The sequence below is a fragment of the Anabas testudineus genome, chromosome 16, assembly GCF_900324465.2.
Source record: "Anabas testudineus chromosome 16, fAnaTes1.2, whole genome shotgun sequence".
Taxonomy (NCBI): Eukaryota; Metazoa; Chordata; class Actinopteri; order Anabantiformes; family Anabantidae; genus Anabas; species Anabas testudineus.
The window spans coordinates 15240322-15266602 of NC_046625.1; the positions used below are offsets into that span (position 1 = coordinate 15240322).

Below are 26281 nucleotides of genomic sequence, written 5' to 3' on the forward strand. Positions count from 1 at the left end.
TTTTATGTCTATGTTCACCCTGTCCAGCAGACACACAGCCGAGGATTTATAGCTGACTGGGCACATACACACATACAGCACATGCAAGCACAGACAGACACACACACACACACATGGAGCTTGCTGCCTGGGGCTGGTTTTGTTACCATCCAGAGATTGGCATTTAATCTGTCAGTTCTGCAGGGCATTAGCCTACATATTGGGGGTACACACAGGCACAAAAATAGTCAGGGAGCGAGAAAGACAGACTGACAGACACAGATGAGGGGGAAAAAAGACCTGAAGAGAGGAGAGATGGAGTGGAGCCAAGTTCAGGCTTCCTGATGTGTTAGTGTCACTGAGCCCAGGGCTCTGAGAGCCACACCAAGGCCAGGACTGACCCATACATGACCTAACTTTTAAAATCTCTTCATCTGCTGCTAAAGATGGTATTTTGTCTATTGCAGTGGGAGGGGACACTTAGTTGTGTTTTGTTTTTAAATAGGCAATACATTTTCCTTATCTACATTTCCTTGTGGAGTATGTTTACTGACTGCACTTAAATTGCGCATAAATTATACAGCATGACTTCATGATGTTCATTAGTAGTGGTTCAGTTTTTTTCCCCTTCTGCTGCAGTGAAATGCCTTAACGTCACATATGATTCAGTGTGAACTGAGTGGTCAAAACAAGCACTCTTTTCTGTTATTGTCATGAAAAACAACCTTGTCAGAGCTGTGATTTATTCACTGTAAAGAGTGCGAGGCTTGAGGCTGGAGGCTTGGTTCTGGGCTCATTACACAGTGTATATACAGATGCTTTTACAGAAGTCTGCATTCTGCCCTGTGTACTTTATACCAATGTGTGATGGTTTGGTGAACAATAACTGTGTTGCATCGTTTTGGTTTTGCAGCATTTAGAGGTGTTGGCTCCATTAGCTTCTCAAGATGCAGCTCGAGATGCTCATAGATGCCTAAATCCGGCACTATGTTAGATGCTTCTTATCCAGGGGAGCTCCAGCTTTGATCTAACTCACATTAACAGTGAACAGCACTTTTATAATAATCAGGTCAGCATGTAGCTTTCCAGACCAAGCAGTCATATTATCCATTTAATATAATTTATCTGCTGTCAGGCTAGATTTCAGTACTCTTGTCTCTGCTTAACCTCTAAAGAGATTCAGTCCTGATAACAAACAGTCAGACCCAATTCTGTGTGACTGAAGTAACAGTCTTACCTTTTTAAGCTTGTTTATAGGAAAAGGTGATGGGTAAAGCAGGCATTGGAAGGAATGAATGTAATGTGATGAAAGGCTAATCATGTTTAAATCCCTCCACCTAATGGACTCAACTTTTATCAGCTTTCATCGGCTTTAAAAGACCTGGGTAGTATATCCTCTCATTTACGCCAGAGTATTTTATAAGGCTCCTGTAATGGGATGGCAAGTCAGAGGTTGTTGTGCTATTATCTGGTCACCAGTGGGACAGAAAATTAATATGGACCTTTAACAGCAGTCAGACAGGTGAATGTTTCCTGTCTGGACAAGCCATTAAAGCTTAAATAGAAACATAAAATATTCATCAGGTTTATTTAAAGTAAGTACAATTAATATGCAAAATGCAATTTTTGTGTTTAACAATTTTAATTCTTTTAGAATAAATTGCAATTCTAAGTGTTGGGTCACTTAGAAATTCCCCTGCATTCAATGAAAACATTAATGTTTTCAGCTGTGATAACATATTTGTAAAAAGGTATTCTACTGCTTCCTTACCCTTTTAAATTGATAAACTTGTATTACCAAACACAACATGCCTTAATTTGCTGTTCAGCCTTTGTCTTCCTATAAAGATATTCCTTAAAGCAGCTTTAATAGTCATTTACAAGATTAAAGAATCTTTGTTGTCACTGTATGTAGTAGAGGGAAATTGGAGCAATCAGTGTTTCTGCTGTGTTTCAATTTGATGATAGTATATAAAAGTAAATCTGCAAAGTTTAATCCACAACTTTCACTTTTTCTGACTTTGAAGGACTAGCAGACCTGTGAATAGACTCAAATCTGTAGTTGTGATTATGTCAGATGGGTTTTGGGTTTGAGCCAGTGTCCGAGCGTCTTGGACACTCAATAATAAACCACGTTTGTATGCGTTTTGCGCTGTTTACACAAAATGTTGAAATGCAGCCCTGCTCACAGTGTGGGTCTGTAAGTAAGGAGTCAGCCAACAGCTTCTCCCACCATCGAACCAGATTTTTGTAGACATGCCTTTACTTTACCTTGTCCACCACAAATACGACTGCCAGCCTATAAAGACAACTGAAACAGTAAATAATTACATAGAAAGTGGAACATGCATCTAAACTAAATCTGTACATAGACTGTTAACATGTTCTTTTACCTATTAATACCAATAAATGTAACTGATCAATAGGTCTTGCTCTATTGATGTAATATTTTATGTGATAGATATTTAGGAATTTCAAGGATTTTTTTAAAAGACTTTTTATGTAAAGCATGTTAAACTTCCCAAGCTGAGGTAAGCTTAAGCCTGCGAGAAAACATTTGTCCTTAATTTGTTATGTTAGTCTAGGGATGTATATGCATGACTGGTCTCTTAAATAACTGGCTGCAAAATCACAGTCTGCCACATTGTTGCTGCCCTTATAAGGTCTTCCTCAGCAGCAATCACAAACAACTCCTGCCTTTCATCCTTTCAGACGGCTGGGTTCTTAAGGCACCCCACTGGGTCCAGCCTTTTCGCTGATCCCTGACCAGGGATTTAAGCCATAAGAGGCCAAGTTAATGTAGGACTGAAGATAAATGATGGACCTTTCACCCTGATGTGTTGCAAGTAACTGGGTTTCCATAGTTCAATTCCAAGTTAAATTTTATATTTTGTAAAGGGATTGAGTTTGAATTTGGTGGAGGGGGTTTAAAATCTCTTATCCATATTGAAGGATTCAGTGAGGATATTGGTCATTTCAACTTCTTTAGGAATGTGTAAGATAAGAGTAAAAAGCTGGAAATAATGTAATATATGGGTAGGGAGTATAAGAAAGTCAGGTTGTCATCATATGATTTGTAGTGATTTTAAATATGGGAAAATGTTTTTAACTCGTACCACAATCAATCAGTCAGCTGGGTTAAGGTTAAACCCAAATTCTCTGACCATCATTATTATTATTATTATTATTATTATTATTATTATTATTATTATTATTATTATTATTATGCAGTTTTTGCTGAGGGTTTTAAGCTTTTGTGTAAGGATGACTGTAGAGATGGGATCTGACAGTGGAGAAGGGAGACATAGTCCTGATTTTCCATCGCTGAATGAGGATTTTCAGTGTTAAAACTATAGACATTAGTTGAGTGCACCTGAAAAACCTAGATTTTTTGGAGTAACTTTAGTTGCCCTTTATTAATAATGCCAATAAAATTGGAGTTGTGGTCTTCTTTATGAGGGAACCTGAATAAATCCCACTAGATTGTAAGAAAGCAAAGCCTCTCATTAGATGTAATTTATTTTTTATTTATTGGTTTTATGTATTTAACAGCTGACTGATCAGTGGTAAAACACACCATAAAAATAAAAATATTTATCAATATAAGAGTTTTACTGTTATTAACATCATCATAATTTTAACTATTTAGAGGCTAACAGGAAAACAGACAGAGGCGATCATAGCACAGTATGTTCATCAGTCCACGGTGATACCACAGGATTACCAGTGGTTCATGTTAACTGATTTTTCTTTTTCTAATGAATCAGTCTCCATGTTGCTTGAGTTTTAAAGGAATGAAGTGGTGATAAATCCCTCAGCAGGGGGTTTGATGGGCTTGTCACGCGACTCTTACACTTCTCAGGAAACACTGATGTCTTATTAAGAGCTGTGGATGCCAATGACACCCAAATTGAACAGCTGGAAAAGGATATAAGAGGCTTAAATCTGAAAAGGCAATTAATGTAGGATACTTGAATAATATTTCCAGAGTTTGTCATCCATATAACAACTTACAATGCATAAAACGCATCCCACGAGTGAACGTTTGCATGTTAAAGTGGAGACATCTCACAATGACAGTGAAAATGCTGTACTCTACCCTTTGAGAATTGAGAACAAAGTACTAAGTTGGGTTAGCTACTAGACCATAACAGTAAATCAGCAGGGGAGGAGTGCAAGATTGAGAGACAATGTCAGCTGTAATAAAGAAGATGATGAATTATGTTGAGAAGGGAGGTCTCTGCAGAAAGCAGCAAACATGGTGGTGTTTTTATTTGACCTATATATTAATTTAAGTTATGACTGACTGTAGTTGTTATGTTATTTGCAGATCAATCTGCACTAACCATTTGGAAAAGGTGATGTTGAGGAGGTCGGTGTTTTTTTTTAGGAATCTCCTGGCTTTTGTTTATTTAGGCATGATGTTCCATACTTCCTATATTTGCTGTTGGTGGTTGGATCATTTTGTCAACACAGTTACTGTATTGTCTTTTACAGAACACTGTGCATGCTGACTAGCATTTTCTCCAAAAAGTGCTTCAGTTCTTGCAATTCCTTGTCTTTTCTGGTGGTATTTGAATGGCTCTAAGCCTAATTTCACAGATTAAAACATTTTAGAGTTCCCAGTGCTCTGATAATGAGCTGAAGAAAGGTGCATGCATGCATGTACACATACACACACACACGATAAAATTCAAAACCATCTCATTGCTATAGCACCTGCTTCATTTTTTCTGTTCTCTCCCTGTCCAGATCATTATTTTACCATTTAACATTTTATCGTTCCTCATTACTTCACTGCTTATGTATCTCCAAATGCCTGTGCGTGTGGGTGTTGAGCCCAGGGTGACAAATTAAAGCAGCTGTTGACAAAAAGGAGGGCATTTTTTCTAGGATAAGTTCAGCTTACCTTGAAGAAACATCGGTCACATTAAAAAGCTATGGAATTTGACATGCAGTCATATTTTATATTTTTGACACACAATGAAATAGTCAGCACCTGACAGGATGTACAATATTTGACTCCTCTTCCACGTTAGCAATGAACAAAGTTCATTTCCTGCTGTAGACTGGACAACAGCAATCCCACCTTATTAGTGGTAGACAGAATAGACAGAAATTGGAGAGAGAAATACACAGAGGTAGGTTAGACATATACTGCATTTTAAAATCAGTTGTGTTGTGTACTGGTAAGATTCAATTAACTTCAATATCTATAATGACCAAAAGTCATCTCATCACACCAATATATGATGTGTGATACAAAAATAAATGGCAGTACAACAAAAACAGAATTAAATATAATTTGCCATTTTTATATTAAAGGTTCTACTAGAAAACAAAATGCTGCACTCCCACACACGCACACTCTTTTGAAAAAAATTGAACACAGTTCATGTAGTTAATCTTTAGCACAAATTGAAGGTAAGTTGAGGACCCAGATGCCTTGGCAACAAAGTTGTCAAATTTTGTACATTACAGGGGGCATTAAATTGAATTTACGGTTAAAGTGGTAACATGAGCTAGATGAAGACAAAGTGCCATGGAGTGGAGGGAAGAAACAAGTACAAAAAGAGGAAAAGTAGAAGTAAACAAGAGTGAAGTTATTTTGCTCACAATTAATGAATGCAGATGACCCACTAGAGTCATCTCTATTCCACTTTAATTCAGTTTAGTTATTTCGGGCTAGTTGCATATTCCTCTTTTGGGAGCAGTTAAAGACGTAGTGAAAGGGCCAGAGGGTGGAGAGATGTGGATGTTGATGGGTTTTCAGGTGCTCTGACGATCTCCTGCAGGTAATCGTTCTCCCAGCAGGTGATTGCAGGCTTTCACAAGGTTACACCATTACTTCTTCCTGACTGTCATTCTCTTTCTCTCTCACTCATCTTCTCTCCAATTTTGCACTCTCACACACTTGGATGATACGAGCTTTCTCTCATCTCTCACCTTAATATTCTACTTTTTACTATGTCATTTCTTTCTCACTTTCTTGTCTTTGGTTTAACAGTTTATGTTCTTGGGCCAATGAAATACTGTCGCTGTATCCATGGCAGTATAAAGCCCTTGCCGCCTGAATAGCCATGTTCTTACAGTGTACAAATGTGTGTGCCATTTAAAATCAGCACTGGCACTGTGCCACAGTACCTGTTTGTAAAAGAATAAGTCTGTAAAGCAGCGATTTAAATGATTTATACAAAATTCACTGTAATTTGAATCAGACGAGGACTCTGAATCTCTGCACCACTTTATGACATTGCAACAGAGAGAAATAGAATGATGCAGAAGAGAAGACAAAGGATTGGGTTAGAGTTCAGTTTCAGCTTTTTTAAATTTTAAAAAAGGCATCCTACCCTAACACATATGTAACTACAGCAGGAAAAATGTAAAAATGTCTTAATGGGTATTCTTTATATTAGGGCTTTTCTGAAAAAAGAAAAGCTTCCTGAAGCTGAAACAGTTACTGGATTAATTGGCTGGCAAAGTTAATTAGCATAAATGTTAATTTTTAATTATATAGACTGTTTAATTGATCAAAAATGCAATGTATTTCAAATGTGAAGATCTGCTGCTTTTCTCAGTTTCATATTTCATCCACAGACATATGAGCTTTGACTGGGTAGAGCATAACAAGGACAAGGTCAAAAGGTCAAGTCACTTTTGTCTTTTTCAACTTGTTGATAAAACGTATTGCCAAAACAGAATTGTCAGCTCACTCATCAATGAATATATAAAGTCAACTTTTTGTAAACCAAATATGAGATGAACAGGCGCACATCTGTATAGTCTTTGTGTCTGTATTGGATTGGGTTCTTCTTGTTGGTTTGACATTGTTACTGAATGTAGGGAAATGTCAGTGTGAGATGTAGCTGATCTGGCAGATGGCATATGGAGAGCACTGCACTGACCCTCTGTGCACCTGTAATGACAGATACACACACACACATCCAACACCTGCCGCTCCACCCTCCTTTCCCTCTGTTTCTCTCAATTTCAGTGAAATTGCCTCAGTGACACGAAAGACACGAACAGTAATTCAGTGTCTCATTTTCTCTGACAGTAGCTCAGCTTTACTAGTTTGGGCTAGTCGTATTTGTTTTCCGTGTTTGAACTAGTGTGACTTTTCCTTTGAAATAAGGGAGGCCATAATCCGTGCAAAGTCATTGTTTGTTTGCGTGCTCGTGAGGGTAAGAAAGCCTGAGAGACCGACTTACTCAGGTGGCAGGTGTTGGTGTGCACGCGCACATGGCAGTCAGCATACCAGCTGCCATGTTCCTATCAAGTATCTTTAGTTACACACAGAGGGATTTGACACTGAACCAAATCCTGTGACACTGAAACATGATCATCCTGGATCTATTCACCAACAGATGAATACACTGTGGACATAACAAACTGGTACATACTCACAAAATGCATATTTACCATGTACTTGTACACACATAGATCATCCCAGTCAGAGTGAAAAGCCTTTCACTTCTGTTTCAGCATTCTGTTTTACATGTCTAATCATTTATTAATAACGCTCCACTGTAAGAGAGGAAAGGGCAATGGCAGGAAAGAGGTGCATGTGCTCTCCTCAGGGGCACCTGTAGCCTTTAGGCTTTTTCCCTATTGAGTTGTCTTTTTTTTTTTTTTTTTTTTTTGTGACATGACACTCCCAGAGGCAGCTGGTGTTAACTAAACAAGTGGTGACATGGAAATTACCCAGCTACTGATTTTTTTTACTGACTGTAAGTAATAAAAAATTGCATTGTCTGTCTCCTCGTCCTCAATGGCCCTTTAAGTTGACTCTCAGTGGATCTCACTTTCATATTCTATATGATGAAGTATAGAGTATATAACATACACAAAGTAAACATAACATAAGTAAAAACATGTTTTGTTTAGTTTTTTACAACTTCCTCTGCTTAGACCCATCCTTTTTGCTACAGTGATAAGTCTTAACCAGCCTGTGACAAGGGTGCTGGAGACCAGCCAAAAAACAATTTCACCAAGCAGTATTTGGAGTGACACATGCCCAAGGCTCACTACATGGCCATATATATACACACGTGCTGTATGTGCAAAGAACGATGAATGCACAGAAATATACACAGCAAGATGCCAAGCTCTGTAAGACATGGGGTTAGTGGGTCGATGCCTTAGTGTACCTGGGGCAGTCCTTATCCTTGGAGGTGCTGTGAACACACAGACTCATCACTGAATATGAAAGGAAGGAACTTTGCTCTGGGGAATCAGGTCACATGTGGCATATAGACCACTGTAGATTCCCTGGCTGCCTGAATATTACTGTGGTATAGCAACGACTGTGATGCTTTTTTTTTTTGTTTTTTTTAATTTGTATCTACTAATAACTTTTAATGGAGTGCATTTCTCCATGATAAAGTTAGATTTTATTGTACTGTAAAACTAGGACAGCCAGGAAGCTCAAAAGATGATTTTTGTAGACATACACTCACAAAGATAAATCTTCTATACAGAAGTTGTCTTGTATGAGTTGTTTGTCCTAAATTTCATAATATATTTTTTCTATGAAATTACTTTCCACTTTTGCACTACAAAAAGCTAAGGGTCAATTTTGGTGTAACATATAAAAGAATCACTCATGTGACTGTGAGTTTTTTAGATGTGATAATATATTTTACATCTGTTGTGGACCACAGAACTTGGCGTTTTACTAATTTAGAGTGTGAATAGCAGTGAGGGAAAGAGATGTAGCAAATGTGGTTCAACAAAAGAGGCAGAGGCAGCCCTATTCATCCCTAGATATTTGCTATCTCTCCAACAAGCCAAATGTATTTAGAAAATCACCCCCTCATTCTATGAGGCCTTTTTTCTTCCAACAACCTCCTACCCACCCCTCCCCCCACCCCTCTTTTCTAATGTAATGAACCTTGCCTTGAACCTTTCTTTTAATTGGTGTTGACTCAGAAGAGAATGGCGTGTGCAGAGAAAGGAAAGAAATCCTTTTTTAAACATTCCATAAATTAATTTTTTAAAAGTAAGGGGTTCCTGCATAGCAATTTAATCAGTCAGTTGGCTTTGTGCACACTGCATCCTTGGCTTTTAAATGAATGTTATTTAGAGTAAATAAGGCACTGTGGTTAAATGAGGAGGCCTTTTAGAGGGATGAGGCACCATGGAGCCACTTTAGGCTGCTTGGGGGAGAAGACATCAGCCCGGGAAATTAACAGGCTGAATGGATGCTTAGACTTTGTAGCCCCATAATGAGACTCCAATGTTCAGCATAGTCCCCTACCACGCATAATGTACATGTACTCACATATGCGCTTCAACATGCACATTCACATATCATGCTTAGCTCAGGACGCACGCAACTCCTATGCAGACACACCTTCTTAAAATACACTAAAATCTATACACATTGCAATCATTGTAAATTCAGTATTCAATCTCATAACACTATATTGTTTTGTCTCTATTTTGTTACTTTACAGTGAATAGTTCAGTGATAGATATCAGAAACCAATGAGGTTGCAATTAATAGAACTGAAAATCTTGAATTAAAGTTAAATTTGTCTTGATTCTGCAGGAGCTGCAGAAATCCATGAGATGAAACTACCAAATGTTTTAGAAACTGCTTTGTCTTATGTCCACTAACTGCATACTGTAGGCCAGTGGTAACCATAAAAACACAGCTCAGTTAAGTGTACTGCTCTGAGGCCAAACCATAATATCACAGGCTGGTGCTGATGTTTCCTGTTGTGAGCAGACACTGGAATCAGTGTGTTGCCATACCACAGTACACCACAACTGGAGCAAGCATGGATCTTTGAAATTTTTTATAAGATGCAGTTGTAAACACATACTGTATAAGTAAAACATAGATACATTATTGTGTGTCTCCACAGTCTATAGAGACTGTTTTGCGTTCAGCTCTAACACATTGTAATCAATATGTTAGTGTTTCTTATACATGTCTTGGTCTACAGTATCTTTATTCAGGTGTAATGAGAATTGCGTTCCTGTAATAGAACTAAAACAAGTACTGACTGCTGCTTTCCCCCTTTTTCATTCACACCGTCTAAGGGGACAATTGGAATTGTTTGCTAAAAACTAGTTTTAGGGAGTTTTGGTACAGTCTTTAGTTGTTAGAGCAGGACAATTTTATATTTGTGTTGGACAGATTGTTGATGCATTTCAGGTCATTGAGCATTTGCCATTCCACTTTTGAAAACCCTTGCTTGAAATAATTTATGACCTTGAAACCCATCAGGATTGTTTATGCTTGGACTAATTTTGTGTGAATTCATTCAACCAGGATCATCCTTTCACCCCTGTCATCCTAGCAAGGATTTTAATTTGTCTACTTTACTGGCTTAAAAGAATTGCACGGAAACGCACAAACAAAGTCACATAATCTTACAAACTACATGTAAGCAGTTATGGACACAGGAAGAAAAATGCATGTGGACCGTCACATATACTTTTGTTTTGTCACACAGAGGGGAGGGACTGTGACTCTCAATGACAAATGCCTGAGCATGCTATTGACGTGTTTAGTCTGAGGCTAAAGCTGCCACACTATCACACAACTGCCAGTAGTCCAGGTAGACGTTTATATGTGGGTTTTAATCATTTACATTAAATAGATGACAAAAGTCAAAGGTCATCATTTAAGTGGTGTATTTGTGGCGCAGATCTTATATAATCTGCAACAGTCAACACAAAAGGGATCTGCAATGAAATCCTGGATGGACTGTTTTCTCTACTTTTACTTATCATGATCTGTACAAAGTGACTTTGGGATTTTGTTTTGGCTCTTTAAAAACACTAATGCCATTCCTACGTACATCAGCAGAGTGGCAGCAGCTGCAGAAGCTCCTTTGTGCCGTGTGTGTGTGTGTCTACATACAGGTGACGAAGACAACTGAATGAGGCTGAAATGTCTTTTGTGGAGACACAACATAACCCACTGGTAGCAGCTAGATAATGATCGTGATCATTTAGTTGTTTGTGTGTGTTTTCCCTTCCTAAAGTCTCACAACAACATCAGGCTGAGAGCCTGTTCCCATATTATTGTAGTGGAATTTTGCATTAGAAATGGGAATGATGGGACTCTTAACCAAATTCTAGGTTGGGGCTCAACTCTTTGGGATTCAGTCAAGTGCTCATCTCTAAAACTAATCACTGCACACACGTGTCAGAATATTTGTGCGGGCCATTTGTTTCTGCCTTTTATTATCTCTCTTCTCCATTATGAACCATTCAAGCAGCGAATACAACTCATTTACTGTAATGCAATATTTATCGCACAATCAAGTCATTTTTACAAGACAGATGTCACCCACTTGACAGCACCAGGCAGGTGAGTGGGGCATTTTTTTTTAAATGCCATAATCTGAAAGCCTTGCATTTCCTCTGACTAGCCTTTACTAGGCCCATGTTGACAATTGGGCTGCATGTCTGATATGCCCGAAGGTCATGTGTGTTAGTCATAAACTAGGATGTTATAGGTGTATTGATTGGTCAGCAGATTGCCTGTATCCTGTAAAATGCAGCTCTAACATGAATGTCTTTATTAACCATACTGGCAAGAAATGTGGAAAACTGAAAAGCTTTTCTTTAAATTCCACTGTATGTGGTTGTGTATGCAGCCATATTGTGGAGCATGAATACGGTTGTGCCAGCACAGATCGATCTCCATCTTTCTTCTACTATCAAAGCCTTTAAAATGTAAACTGCAAACAAGGTTCCAAGACAGGCAATTAGACCTTTGCAACTTGTCTTATGTGCTTAGGCTGCCCCAAATCTATATGGTCTTTAACATCACTTACCACAACTCACCTTTATAGACATCCTTTCTGGTAATTATCTTGTATTGATTAAATACGACATCTCTTTTCTTTCCCCTTTTATTTATTACCTAACCTTAAATTCTATACTTTTTATTACAGTTTTTCTTTTTCCGCCCCTGATTAATTTCTTTATGGGTATCAGCTCATGCTGTAATATAAAATACAACTGCAGTTGATGAGTCTCTGAGTGTCTGGTTTTACACGTGTGAGCGAAAAAGACAAATCCCTGAGGATTCTGCAGCTTTACTTCTCGAACCCCTCTCTCATCCCTCAATCACAATCCTCCTTCACAGCCTCCGAGCTCGCGTCCTCCCTTTTATTTCACTTTGAGTCCTGTTGTCATCCCTCCTCTCCCTCTCCCCACTTTGTGGAGAAGATGTGCTCTTGGCAGTTTGCATCGTCCTTTCTTGTGCTTTTGCTCATTGCTAGTTCTCATTCCCTTGCTTTTCCTTCCTCCTGACACATTCCACTTCCCCTTTCTAAAGTTGAAAATGGATATGTGTTTCATATTTAGACCCGGGCTTTTAAGCCATTTACATTCATCCCAGAGAACAATAAAATTAAAACAGTGGACATTTACAAAGAGGCCTCTAGTAAAATATTTCTAGAGTTTAACAAGCTTAGCCTGAGATGAGATGTAGTGCCAGATGCTTCAGAAGGTTATTGTTTAAACTGGCCATAAATACACAGTTGGATTGATGGGACCTTTACCAGCTCTCCCTCGGCTCCATCTGTTATGTTTCTGTGTTTTTATTTTATCTGCTTGAACCATCAGTTATTTCCTGTTTTACATGTTCTACTTCCTTGCTACCTCCTCTCTCACTGTTTTTACCTGTTCATAAAGATCTTCTTTTGACAGTTTCCTGTCAATCACTCGCATACATTTCTTCCTCTTACCCTTATCTCTATCTCACAGCTACATCTCCTAGAGGCCCCTGGTCTAGTACATGAACAGCTTTCATTTGGTTTAGTTCGTTGGCAGTTAGATCCCTCAGGCTCAAAGTTAGTTGCTGTTTTATTTATACTGTTTGTATTTGACTTTTTTTTTTATTTAACTTTGCCAGTACATTTACTCTCAGAGGAGAGGCTGTATTCTCCAACAGTATTAACAGTGTGTTATTTACACATTCATTCAGTCTGGGCTGTCAGTCAGTGATTGAGATGCAGCTCATGCTCGGCAAATTAAGATTTCAAAAATGAATAAAACATTAAACAAATAAGCATACATTAAAGTCTCCTCAGTAGACACAAGTAAGTTAAAGTTTAAGTATTGTTTTGCATCTCAGGCTAATAGCCGTTGTGGAACTGTAACTGGGACAGTGACGAAGCCCAGGATTGCATTGTTATTTAAGAAGAACTTTGTGGGAGAGGAAAACATGTGAAGCGGAAGATTAAATACATTTGGTCTATGCCTCTCTCTCTCTCTCTCTCTCTCACACACACACACTCATGTACGCACTAGCTCACATCTTAATTACTGAGGCTTGAGGGGTACTTAACCTTGCCCCTTGCTGCTTATGCTAATGCAGAGAGGTCAGGAGTGTGCTGATTGGCTGGCTTGCTGTCAACTCAGCCAGAAACAACCGTCGGAGTACAGATGAGAGGAGTAGGGAGGAGAGAAGACGGAGGAGCAAGGACAGGGGAAAGGGAAAAGAGACGGAGAAAAGTTGGAGTGTAATGAAAATAAATCAGTTTTACTATTTTAAATCGTATAATAGCTGCATCCAAAATTCAATAAACAGTCAGTTTGAATAAAAATAAATGAATGGCCTTTTACAGAACAAAACGAACTATGACAAAATGATGGTTGGCACAGTTGTAACTGGAGTATTTTCTTTGCAATAAAATAAACCAAATAAATCAGAATCAGATTGCAAGATCACTAAACGTAAGCATACCTTATGCAATCTTCCTGTTTTGTGAGAAAGATGAATTTGTCCACATTCCCTGGAAAAAGTGATTTCCCATCTTGTTCACGATGGAGCAGCCTTTAAAAAGGTGCTGGTATGCAAATGTTGATTTAGGGTTGCAGTCACTGTTTTGCTTCCACCATGCAAGTGGGCCAGAGTGGACTTTTATTGTGTCTCTCAAATATTGTTCCATTTCTGTCCATCCTAGTGGTGCCATTATGACAGCTTATGTAGCGTTCAGTTTTTGCCTTGTCATCCTTCAGTTTACAGTTTTCCCACACAGCTTAATCTTTGGCATTTGGCTTCCCTTTGATGGTCAGATGTGATGTTCACTGCGGTCAGTGATGTCAGGCTCCCAAGCTGATACTGATACCCTACATGTAGTTTAAAAAGAACACAATATGAAACTGACTAAAAACTGAGTACCAGTCCCACGTATAAATATCTAAATACCTAAATCCCTAAATATTTTGGTCCAGCTTTAACTGTAGAAATGTATATTTCGGTAACACAACCTTTCCGCACTATTCTTACTGTGCTGTTATGACCTCATCATTTAAGCAACATGTTTGTTAAGGAGCATATGGCTAGCTCTGTGTGTGTGAGCTCATCCTCTTGCCCCATGTAGCTATCTGTATAGGACTAAGGGCGTTCAGCAGCAGGGAGAGTCATCGAGAGGACACACATAGACAGAGTTCACAGCTGCTACCCTGTTTGGATGTTTCTCCACCAAAAAACTGTGCTTCATTACATCCCTGGTATTTCAAAGACCAGACCCATGAATCAACAATGATCAATTGTATCTGAATGGCACAAAAAAGTAAATCTATTTGTGGCTATAACACTACAACGACTAACTTTGTATAAAAAAAAAAAAAAAAAAGGCAAATGCGATGGCATGGTGATTTTTCTTTATTTGTCTGGGATGTGAGGCAGTTTCGACATCTGCATTTTTGGCTAAAGTAATCAAGCACTGTGGAAGACTGTTATCTCCAGTATAAAGGAAGGCCGTCTCTTTCACTTCATGTTCTGTGGTGAGAAGGTTGAAAAGGCCCCTTATATAGGTCATTCACTGTGGTCCATCTTAATGCCTAGAGTTATTTTAATATCCTATTTACAGCAAGGGACCTCTCCAAGTCAACCTGATCAATTCAGTTGGACATTTAGTCTGGTCTAATATGACTGATTCCCTGTGTCCACTGAGCCGTTAAAAACCTGTATGTACAGCACAGACCTTCCTACCATACATTTATACCTCAGAAGTCATACATGTATGCATAGACTATTGTACACTGTTTCCATCACCATCACCATTTTTTACCCTTGGCATTAATCTTAATTCCTTCAAAGAAAGCGATGATGAAAAATGGATTAAAACTGACATTAATGGACACGTGTACTGTAATCAAAATCCCCATTTAGATGTTTGGAAGGGAGAGTTAGCGTTCATGTTCTTGACAATTTATTTCCTCGCAAGCTAAATTAAGTGAACACTATTTTAACAGCCTTTTGCACCAGCTTTATGGGAAGACCAACATCTTGAAAACTATACCCAACAAAGACTGTAATAGTTGTACCTTTAAAATACTTAGAAAATATCGGCAACCCATGTTCTCTTTTGTCCTATTTTAGTGTTCCATAAAATGGTACTGTGTTGTATATAAGAATGAGTAGAAGTGTAGCTTCTAAATGTTTTGATTTGCTGTCAGTGCTAGATCTGGTGTGAATTGTTCTTGTGTTTTGTGTGTACAGGACTAAAATGTCACTAGTTTGGTGTAAGTAATAACACACCCTTGTGTTAATATGTGTGTGCAGACCATGTGGGTGTTTGGACCCTGTGTGGGTGTGAGCGTGTGGTCTTGAGGCTATAGAGAGCACAGAGCTGACAGGGGGCCATAGAGATTTAGGGCAAGGTGCCAGGAAAGCCAAGGAAATGTGCACATACACAAATGCACAGACCCCGTCCTCTGATCTCAGGGGACATCTGCTCTGGTCCGGGTCACTGGCAGTGAGCGCTCAGTCGGGCTCAAAAGTATCACCACGGCAACTGCATCGCATAATCCCCATTCCATCTCATCCCATCCAGGAACTGTGCGCGATGTGATTGGGCTGTTCCCTCTGGGGGCGCTCAGGCGACAGCTCAGGCGCTGTCTGCCTACTCGCTGTGTCAGCAGTGGCTTGGAGTCTGTGGGCGGGGAGCAAGTCGCACATTAAAGGAACGTTTGGTGCATTTTGGCAGGAGACGGTGTGAATTATGCAGATGTACCCCTGCTGCGCGCGTGTGTGTGTGTGTGTGTGTGTGTGTGTGTGGTGATGCTAGTGCAAGTCCTTTATGAGGAACTGTGTGGGGAGAACAAGCTCCTATAAGTAAATAAATAAATAATTTCCTCCGCGTTTCTCTTCAAAGTTGATGTTTTTACTAAAATCAAGCACCATAAAATCCTCTCCTGCATTTTTACCTGCCTGTCTGTTTTCAGAGTCTGTTTACACCAGGCAGAGAGTAGCAGTGGCAAGAATATTACTATAGTAAAACTTACATATGCATAAACATACACACACAAACACAATGTTCTTCTTTGATTGCACTGTTAAAACATCTGTTGTGACTCATAGACTTTCTTTATGTTTCATCCTTTTAGCAACTTCAGTTGCTACCTTCTTAACAGTAAAGAAGTTAAGACCAAAATAACCCCTAATCAAACAACTCTGGGGAAAAGAAATCACATATCTGCCTTCACTTGTCTTCCCTTTGTTCCTACAATCTCTGGTCAACTTTCAGCTTTCATCTATCCCACCATTTCTCATTCTCGTGACATCCTAAGTGATCTTTGAATTGAGTTATCGACCTTCACCTTTTTCTCTCCCTGCTCACTCTGCTCGTACACACTCTGCCTGCCGCCATCACTATTTGTCTTTGTTTTACTGAAGAATACAAACACAGTCTGAATGAAAACACAACTGACAGTTTCCATCCAGGTTCTTTGCTCCTCCTCTGTCCTCCTCCCACGATTCTTCCCTCACTTACATGCCTCCCACCTTCCATTCCTCCCTCCCTCTCTCTCTCGCTCCAGCTGTCAGGAGGCTTCATCATTAAAGATTCATGGCGGAGTCTGGGCAGCTTCTCCAAATGCTTTTGTCAGACAGAGCAAGTGTCTCAAATCTCACTGCCTCTAACTGGAGGTGACATACAAAATCATATATTCTATATAACCATTCACACACACACACACACACACACACACACACACACACACACACACACACACACACACACACACACACAAACACCCACCCCTTGTGGTTTGGTAGATCATTTTACTATCTGCCCAGCCCTTTTAATTCAAATGATCATGAAAATAGGATTCTTAGTGCTTCTTTGCATTTCTAACAATAAGTGACTGTGAAATAGTTTGCAGCTGCTTACTCTATTGCTAGTGACCACTTCATGCTGCACTTAACATTCATGAATTTTGTAAATTTGACACTCACTTATTGTGTTGAAGGCTCGGACTTGTCTGGCTTTGTTTTTGTTGTTGTTGGTCATCGTGACTTGTTTCTCACAAAAGGGTATACACAGGACAGCAGGTCCTTCCTGAAATCCATTGCAGAATGTATGCACAGATTCTCTGTCTCCTGGGGACCGTATAGAGCCAGCAGGGTGTCATATAGGGTAATTCAGGACTAATGTGGGAGTCTGGAGGGAACAAGCTGTTCTCATACTCGGATGCCAACCAGCTTTTTGCTGATTGTCAACATTCTAATTCACAGTGACTCAATGTAGCTCCAAGCTTTATCCTTTGAGTTAAATATGACTTGACAAAATACTAAGAATAAGATATTATTTATGAAAAACCTTAAAGGGACATTCTCCCTTTTATTTGCCTTATTTAACTAAACATTACTTTGCAAGATTCAGATGTGTTTTCTGACATATGTTTGTATAATAAATTTTGTATCTCCACATTGTTATAACTCTGCAAAGCCACAAAATATTTTACACGATGCTGCTCTGATTTAAACATTTAAATCTGCCCTCTACTCCTCCTCTTCTAACCCCTTGATCTGATCACTTAATTGTCAATTTAAACTGTACGCCAGTCTCCATCATCCAAATACAAAAAGGTCTGATCTCTGCAGTCTAAATGTGCTACTTTCTCTCACTCTCTGTATCTGTGAGTTTACTTGTTAACCATTAAACATGTCACTAAAGCAAACTTCTGAACAGGACTTTGAATGATTTGTCAAACTCCCTACCTGTAGTGTAAAATGCCATGCTATCTACTATTTCTGATCTCCTGATGTATGTATGTTTTGTCTTGCTCTGTTGGTACAGAAAAGCCCAGGAACAGCAGAAAAAGGTGGTAGTAGCAGGATGTGTTCCCCAGGCCCAGCCACGGATGGACTACCTCAAAGGACTCAGCATCATTGGGGTAAGTGTGTAAATGTATTTGTGTACTTTTATGAAAATGATGAGTAATGTAGGGATGTGCTCATGCAGAGTGTATTGTATATCTGCAGGTCACTGTGCTTGTTTGTCAAACTCACAACACACACACACACACACACACACACACACACACACACACACACACACACACACACACACACACACACACACACACACACACACACACAAACCCTGAAACTCAATCTTATCTCTTATCTCTTAAATGTAATCCCAAAAACACCTGTGAGGACCAGCTAAAATTTCCCCATAAGAATAGTATTACTATTATTAGTACACAAAGTATCACATAGTCTACACACACAGTGTGACCTGTCATTCACCTGCTTGCCAGCCTGCTACATCTGTTCTATTCTGGCCTTCCTGCTGCTTGGTGGATCGGTACACCTCCCTGGGATACAAACCTAAGACTGCTAAGAAGAACAGGAAGGGGAAATAGAAAAGAGGCAAGAATATATGATTGAAAGTGGGAGAAAAGTGTGAGAAGGGGGTCCGACGTCTTTGAAAATGAAATGATAAAGTTTTATGTGAAAAACACACAAACATTTTTTTTATTTAAATTTATTTTTATTTATTTTTAGTTTTTGTATGCAGGACAGGACAGTGTAACAGACAGCATGGACTGCTGGAAGCCTTGTTATGCTAGACAGTTTAGCTTTCTCAAGTGGAGTATGTGTTTTTACCCAGGTGTAATTAGGGTGCAGTACACTCCTCTTGATTGGGTAACACCAACACTTTAAGAAATGTGTTCCACATGGTCCATTTGGTTTGTTTCATATCCTACATAATTTTCCTTTGAGTAAAAATGGGTCTGGGTTCTTATAGGTTAAGGAATCATATTACATTTGTACATGACCTGTTAAACGGGATTATTGTTGTCAGATGAGCTTCTAGACACCACAGATAAGTGCATATCTCTCTGGGCCTCCACATGCTGATTGTTTAGCACCAATGTAGAGAAAACATGCAGCTATACTAAGAAAGGAGCACATCATTTCTAGTAGATCCTGGTTAATTTAGTTCACACTCTTTACTGTTCAACAAATAAATCTGAGCTTTTGGTCATTTAAATCAATGTCTGCTTCACTTTAGTAATCACAACAGGAAACCAATGCAGTTTGTCAAGGTTACCACAAATCAGCAGCTTAATGAGTAAATTTCATTTAATCACTGAGGTTAGTAATTAGTTTGTTTTTTCCACTTGCATTTTTACAGTCTTAATCGTGCATATTAAAATTATTTACAATGAAGGTCTTTGTAAAGCGTGAGTCAAGTTCTTTTTATTTCACCCATCCATTTAATTCATTCAACATTAATAAAGAATATCACAAGGAGCCAACCTTTGCCTTCAAAATCACCACAGATTGTGTTGATTAATGTGACGGTTTTAAAAATAAGGATTTAGGATTTAAGAATGGCACAAAAGTTAACTATATATATATTGTTCACCATATAAAGTGTAATTCCATTGAAGTAAACGTGTTGTAGTGGTATGTAATTACATGCAAAACAGACGACATGTATGTATAATAAAAGAAGATTTTGATAAGCAGGCGTGTATTTGTAATAGCCTTCAAGGTGAGAAAGAACCATGGATGGGATGTTTACCACTGATTTTAATTGTCTTGAGTAGATTGGATTATGCATCCGCACACACAAAAACACGCACATACACTACTGTCTGTGTTTGTTGCCATATGTGTCTGCTCGTGTGTGTGTGTGTGTGTGTGTGTGTGTGTGTGTGTGTGTGTGTGTGTGCTTGTATATCTATATATCTATCTGTGAGGGCCAGTTGCTGAATACTTTTTTTTTTTTTTTTTTTTTTTTTTTTTTTTTTTTTTTTTTGCTGTTTCCGCCTTTGCTCCAGACTAAAACTGAGGTTTTCTCGAAACAAAAATCTGAAAATGCTGGTTTGGCATTGTAGCGTATAAAGGGAACACATATTTGCAACTCTAGAGATCATGGCAGTAGTGTGGCATTTCACTCTCAAAGAAAGTTTGACTTTATTGTTCCTCCAGAGAAAGAAGTCTGATTTGCTTTTTCTCTGGTACCATTGTTGATGAAACCATAACCAGTGCATGAAGTGGAATGGAAATACTAAACAGTTTCTTCTTGGCTTGTTTTCTGTGTCTGACTTGCTTGCCTGTCCTCTATGCGTTCCCAGTGGGAGGAGAATTACCCGTTATTGCATTTTAATGTAGATACAGGTAATTGCAGAAATGAGCTGGAACATCTGGTGTGGATGCCTGTTGTTTTGGCACAAAATCAGCATTTTAGATTTTAGCTAGCGTAATGTAGACATGCTCTTAAACCTTGGCAGTGAGAACATTTTCTGAATAGCAGGACATTTACCGGGTTCTCACTTTCAGACAAACCTTTAAATGGCTGTGTGAGGATTCAGCCTTGGTTTTAGGTGTAGGCTAGAGTTTGATTAAGGGTTGATTGTAATCTTTTAGTTGTCATGGTTTAGATTAGTGTAATAGTCTAGGAAGTGCAATATGTCAGTGAGGGTCCTCAGAAAGACAGAAGTACGCGCATGTGTAAATGTGCACACACTCCCCTTGTGTATCCATGGGTAGTTACAATCAACCACACAATGACAGTGACAGTTGGTGGGTTATGCAAATTAGATGCAAATGAGCCGTGCTGAATTTGTATATAGTGATTGTACTAACGGCTAGATGAGGGGTGTAGCTCTTCCTGTTGAATTTATTCAGCTTAAATGACTTGTGTGTCAGCTTTTATGTGTTATTATTATGTATTTCTGTTGTTTTCTGACTGTCTGAAGTTGCTGTGAAACAAATGACAGTGTATTGTGTGTCAGGAAAACAGTCATGGTGTCAACATGGTGTTTCACATCTCTGAACAAGTCACGTCCTGTATCTGAGACACATCACACACATTCACTTACAGGTACACAGTGCTGGCTAGGTAATCAGAAGATTACAGTGGGAATGCAGTGTTTTAAACATAAGAGGCATACACATCAGTCTTCTCGTAATATAGTGTGTTGGGTGTCTTTTGTGGGCTACATTAGTCAATATTGTCAGTCCTGCTTATGTTTTTCTTACTTGTCACTTGCAAGTGCTCCTTGTTTTTCTTAATTGTAACTGTTCTATGTATTAGACACGTGTTGGCTTCTGTAAATGTGTTCGCATAGGTTTAAATCAGACTTATGGCTCCTGCAAACATAGAACACCTACAAATGTACTTAACTGATAATAATAAACCCAAGAATGATTAAATGACTTGTTGTGGAGCCCTTTAGTCTGCTGAAATGATGGATGAATTTATTTAATATATTTATTTAAATACAGCTACTGCTGTACTGTAATGCACACATCACCTGACCATTAGAATAAAATAGGCTTCATTTTGTGAGTGTAACATGTATAACAGCTGCCTGCAAAGATCAGTGTGTATGCTTGTATGTTTGAACTAAGGCTTACTTCAAGTAATGGGCCTTGAGGCATTAAGAGCTGTTTCCAAGGCATCGAAAACAGACTCCAAAAATAGAGAAAAATAAATAAATGAATGGATGGAGAAACAATGACAATTTTTCTTCTCCCACTTACTTACAGAACACATCTGTCTTTTTCATTCTCTTTTCTTTCCTCTTTAGAATAGTTATTCTAAGATAGTGGATTTATAAAATTGGTGCTGTTCTCAGTAGAATATGCTGGCTCATTTAGTACCCAGCTTAATCTCTGAATAGTCTGGCTCTAAACTGTGGCCAACAGGGTTTTGTCTGTTTTCTCTACATAGATTGGTGGTGTTTCAGAGTTTGATAAAACTGCAGTACTTTCTACATAAGAGGCAACAAGAGGAATAACTTGAACTTGATCAAAGCCTTATTCTGTTTTAATCTTTCTTTCTAATATTAAAGCTGTACTATTGCTCGTATGATGCTATTCCATAGCAATACAGTAGTAGTAGTACAGTAGTTTGTACATTGTTTTTGAAATGAGGATTTAAACGAGGAAAGCTGACACTGATTACTATAAATTTACTGTAAATAAACTCTGCAGCAGTTCATCCTGTTCCACTACAGCCAGTTTAACTGATCATTCATGCACATACAAATTTTAAATCTGCACTTGCAACAGTTCCAGTGTTGTGATTGTGCGTATTCTTCTCACAGAGGCAGAACAGAAATTCAGCTTACCGTGTCACAGTTCCCTATCATCATATGTGGCATTATCACACAGCACTGAGTGGCCTATAAGGTCTAACAATCTTTAGTTAAATTTGACTTATCTCAGACAGATCCCACAGAAGGGTAAGGGCTGTCTGCTTGACTTTAATAGGTGTGGACAAACAAACCAGATACACATTGTTTGTTGTTTGAAAACGCATCCAATAAAATAAAATCTCCCCTTCCTGTGTCTGGTCAAAGTGATATGAGTTGTCAGCATCAGCTTCAATAAACTTTTTCTGTTTGTGTTTTAGGTCCAACAGATTGATCGAGTGGTGGAAGTAGTGGACGAGGCTGTTAAAGGTATTCTAACGTGTACACACCCACACGCACACAAAGTAATGTCCACTTGTTGACAAGAATACAAGGACTAAGGCCTGCTTCATGCTTCTGCACACACAAACTTCTGTAATCGCATCATTGTGCTGTAGCTGGCATTTGCCTCTCGACTTCTAAAACTGTGCGCACCTCCTCCTAGAATAACCAACATATATCCTACAGACCATAAATGAATAAATACAAAAAAAAATGTAAATAAAAAACATAAAAGCAAGTAGAACATTTTAACATACAGTTGTTGTATTTGTGCAACTCCGAACACATTGCTGAAGACAGGTCACACTCACGGTGCATCAAACTGCTCAGTGAGATTTTGTGTATTAAAAAGCACAGTCATCTGTGTTTGCTTTTGGATCTTATCTACCTAGATGTCTGAGCAGCTTATTAACTGTCTGAGAGGCTCTTCTGACAGTGAGACAGACTCACATGGCAGTGATTAGGTCATCCATTTAAACTGTTAGTGAACCACCGCACTTAACTATTTAATGAAGGTCAGAAAGAGTTTACGGTGTGAGAGTGTCCAGTCAAGCTGTCATACACCTCCAGCTGTTCTCTAATAAAGAACAGATTGAGTTTGTGCTGTGCGTGTGTGTGAGAGAGAGAGGGTATGAGTGAATAGTCTGCACTGCGGGCCGCACTCTAATGAAGCTAAACTGAGGCTTAATTTTACAATGTGTCATCAACCCTAAATCGTCTGGCTACACACACACACACACACACACACACACATTTTAGTATGGCATAATGCATTCCCTACTTCCCCTACTGTCGCATAGGCCATGCTAATTTACTCAGTTTTATTTTTCAATTTATCACATGTACTGCCTTACCTTAACCCTAACCATCACAAGTAACTGCCTCACCCTAAACATTACCCTAACCTAACCCTAACCAAAACCTAAGCCTAACCCTAAAACCTAATGCCTGAAATTCCTCTTTGAACACTCTTTTCAGTGTGAGGACCGGCTAAAATGTGCTCACGTAAATGTGTCCTTACTCCAAAGGTTAAAATTCATACTTGTCCCCACAATGATAGCCCCCCCCACACACACTCCTGTTCATCATCTTCTTTTGATCTCCTCCCTTCCTTTTTTCCTGCTCCCTCTGGTTTCTTACTGCCCCATTCAAACCCTTCTGCCCCCCTCATTCCCTTTTTCCTCCCTCCACCCCCATCCCCCCCCACATAGAAACTAATTTCCACAGTATCATTACAGTTCTTTATGACCTCGTATAAACTGAGAGCTGTTATTTCAGCTCGGAGGCCTGGGCATAAACCTTTAAGCTAGGGGATTTGCCTTTCGTAATGGCTACTAAAATACTTACTTCAATGAACTGCTAATAGACGCAGCTCTTTGCTGCACCAAAATTGCTTGCAGGTCTGTTTTCCACATGACAAGCGTACTGGTATTCTTTTATGAGCTTGGTTCTTAAGGAATGAGCAAGCAACTATTCCGTTGCTTGCTGAATAGTTGCAACTATTTCTTTGCTTGCTCAAAATGCTCAAACAGAATAGCAACTGTGACTTCATACAATTCTACTCTCAAACAGCTTTTAATTATAGTGCCTCTATCTAACTTAGCTCAAGTTACTACCTCTTGTAAATACTAGAGTATGTTTTTTAAGATTTGTACAGTCTTGCAGGTTGTTAGAACTACTACATCAGTGTTTTAGGTAGTGCTGTTACCGTGCTCACAGGCTTTGATTTGACAGGTTTGATATTCGAAGCCCACTGGCAGATGCTTTACAAAATCATTGACACCCATGGATATGTATTCGTGCAAAGGCATTTTCATTCATTCATTCATTCATTTTCCACCGCCTATCCGGGGCTGGCTCGCGGGGGGAGCAGCTTAAGCAGAGATGCCCAGACTTCCCTCACCCTGGACGCCTCCTCCAGCTCTTCCGGGGGAACACAGAGGCGTTCCCAGGCCAGCCGAGAGACATAGTCTCTCCAACGTGTCCTGGGTCTTCCTTGGGGCCTCTGCCCGGTGGGACAGGACCGGAAAACCTCCCCTGCAAGGCGTCCGGGGGGCATCCGAAACAGATGCCCAAGCCACCTTAACTGGCCCCTCTCGATGCAGAGGAGCAGCGGCTCTACTCTTAGCTCCTCCCGGGTGACTGAGCTCCTCACCCTATCTCTAAGGGTGCGCCCAGCCACTCTGTGGAGGAAACTCATTTCGGCCGCTTGTATCCGCGACCTTGTCCTTTCGGTCATGACCCAAAGCTCATGGCCATAGGTGAGGGTAGGAACGTAGACTGACCGGTAAATCGAGAGCTTTGCCTTTCGGCTCAGCTCCTATTTCACCACGACGGACCGGTACACTGACTGCATTGCAAAGGCATTTTGCCCAATTTTATTTGTCTTGGTGATGCTTAACATATACTCAAGGGAAAACTGTTATTTGAAGAGAAAAATAGAGTGGAAGAGCAAAAATGATCATTAAGTAATCGAGAAAAGTTATAGAATCCCAGGCTAGAAAATGTGTTAATTTTCATAGAACAGAAGAACTATAAGACTTTCAGTGCAGTCTTGTTTTTGCACCATTAATATATATTATCCGATGCATGTTTTTCTTTATAGAGCTGTTTTGATGTCTTTGCTTCTTTATTGGCTTACCAGTATTGATCTTCCTTCACTGAGATGGTATCCTTGGATGACACGATTTCAACTGATATCCTAATATCTTTTAGGTCCAGTTTAGATTTAGTGTGTATTTGTGGGGCAGAAAAGGGTTAGACAGGTTAATGTATCCACTTAGCTTCAGACCAGAGGCTATAAGGTATCCATATAACCTCACGATTCTTATTTCTTCAGTACAAACATCTACCAGTGGTATGACTATCTGTGCGTATAAGTGATGAAAACATAAAGCCGCTGTATAAAGATACTGAATAGATAGAGATAAGAAGGCAGGGGGAAGAGGAAATGAAGAGTAGATATCGGGAGACAAGTTGGTGTTCACATGTGTTTTAAGTCTTCTGAAGGTATTGTGAACATTGTATCTTAATGCTCAGTGACCTCCCACCTGGAAGTGACAAAAGCGACTTCTGTGGAGGAGATCATCATTGTAAAGCATCAAAGCCCCCTGTAAGGCTTTTTAAAGGAAGTGCACTCTTTTAGATGTTTGCATTTAGGTTCAGTCTGGAATAGCTAAGTAAAACATTTGATGTGCATGCGAGATATTTCACACATTTGGCAAGATGACTGAAAATTGTTTTTCCAACACAGTCATACATACAGCATTTTTCACTTCATTAAAATTAGCAATGACAAGCATTACACTGCTCCTATCCTTTCCATCTGCCCTCCTTCCTTCCCATGTGCCACCATCCCTCTCATTCCTGCCTGCTGCTTTACAATCAAACGAGGGCGCACAACGAGACCTACCACTTATGTGACATCAGATACAGGTCAAGAGGTCATCCTTTTAGCTCCCTGCTCCTCTGGTCCAACCATCCATCTAGCTGTCCTATACATCATCTGTGTTTTTTTTTTTTCTATCATCATCCAAGCAGCCAATGTATGTTATAATGGGCTGTTATGAGCGAGTAGAAGGATTTATGTTGGTTTGTA

At 39.3% G+C, this 26281-nt stretch overlaps 1 protein-coding gene across 1 annotated transcript in view; it reads left to right on the forward strand.

Moving 5' to 3' along the window:
* cdkal1 (CDK5 regulatory subunit associated protein 1-like 1) overlaps positions 1-26281 on the forward strand; it is a 189391-nt gene that overhangs the window by 42028 nt on the left and 121082 nt on the right. The window contains exons 5-6 of the mRNA XM_026371931.1: positions 18042-18138; positions 22623-22671. Of these exons, the coding sequence (XP_026227716.1) occupies positions 18042-18138; positions 22623-22671 (146 nt within the window). The remainder of the gene's footprint in view (positions 1-18041; positions 18139-22622; positions 22672-26281) is intronic.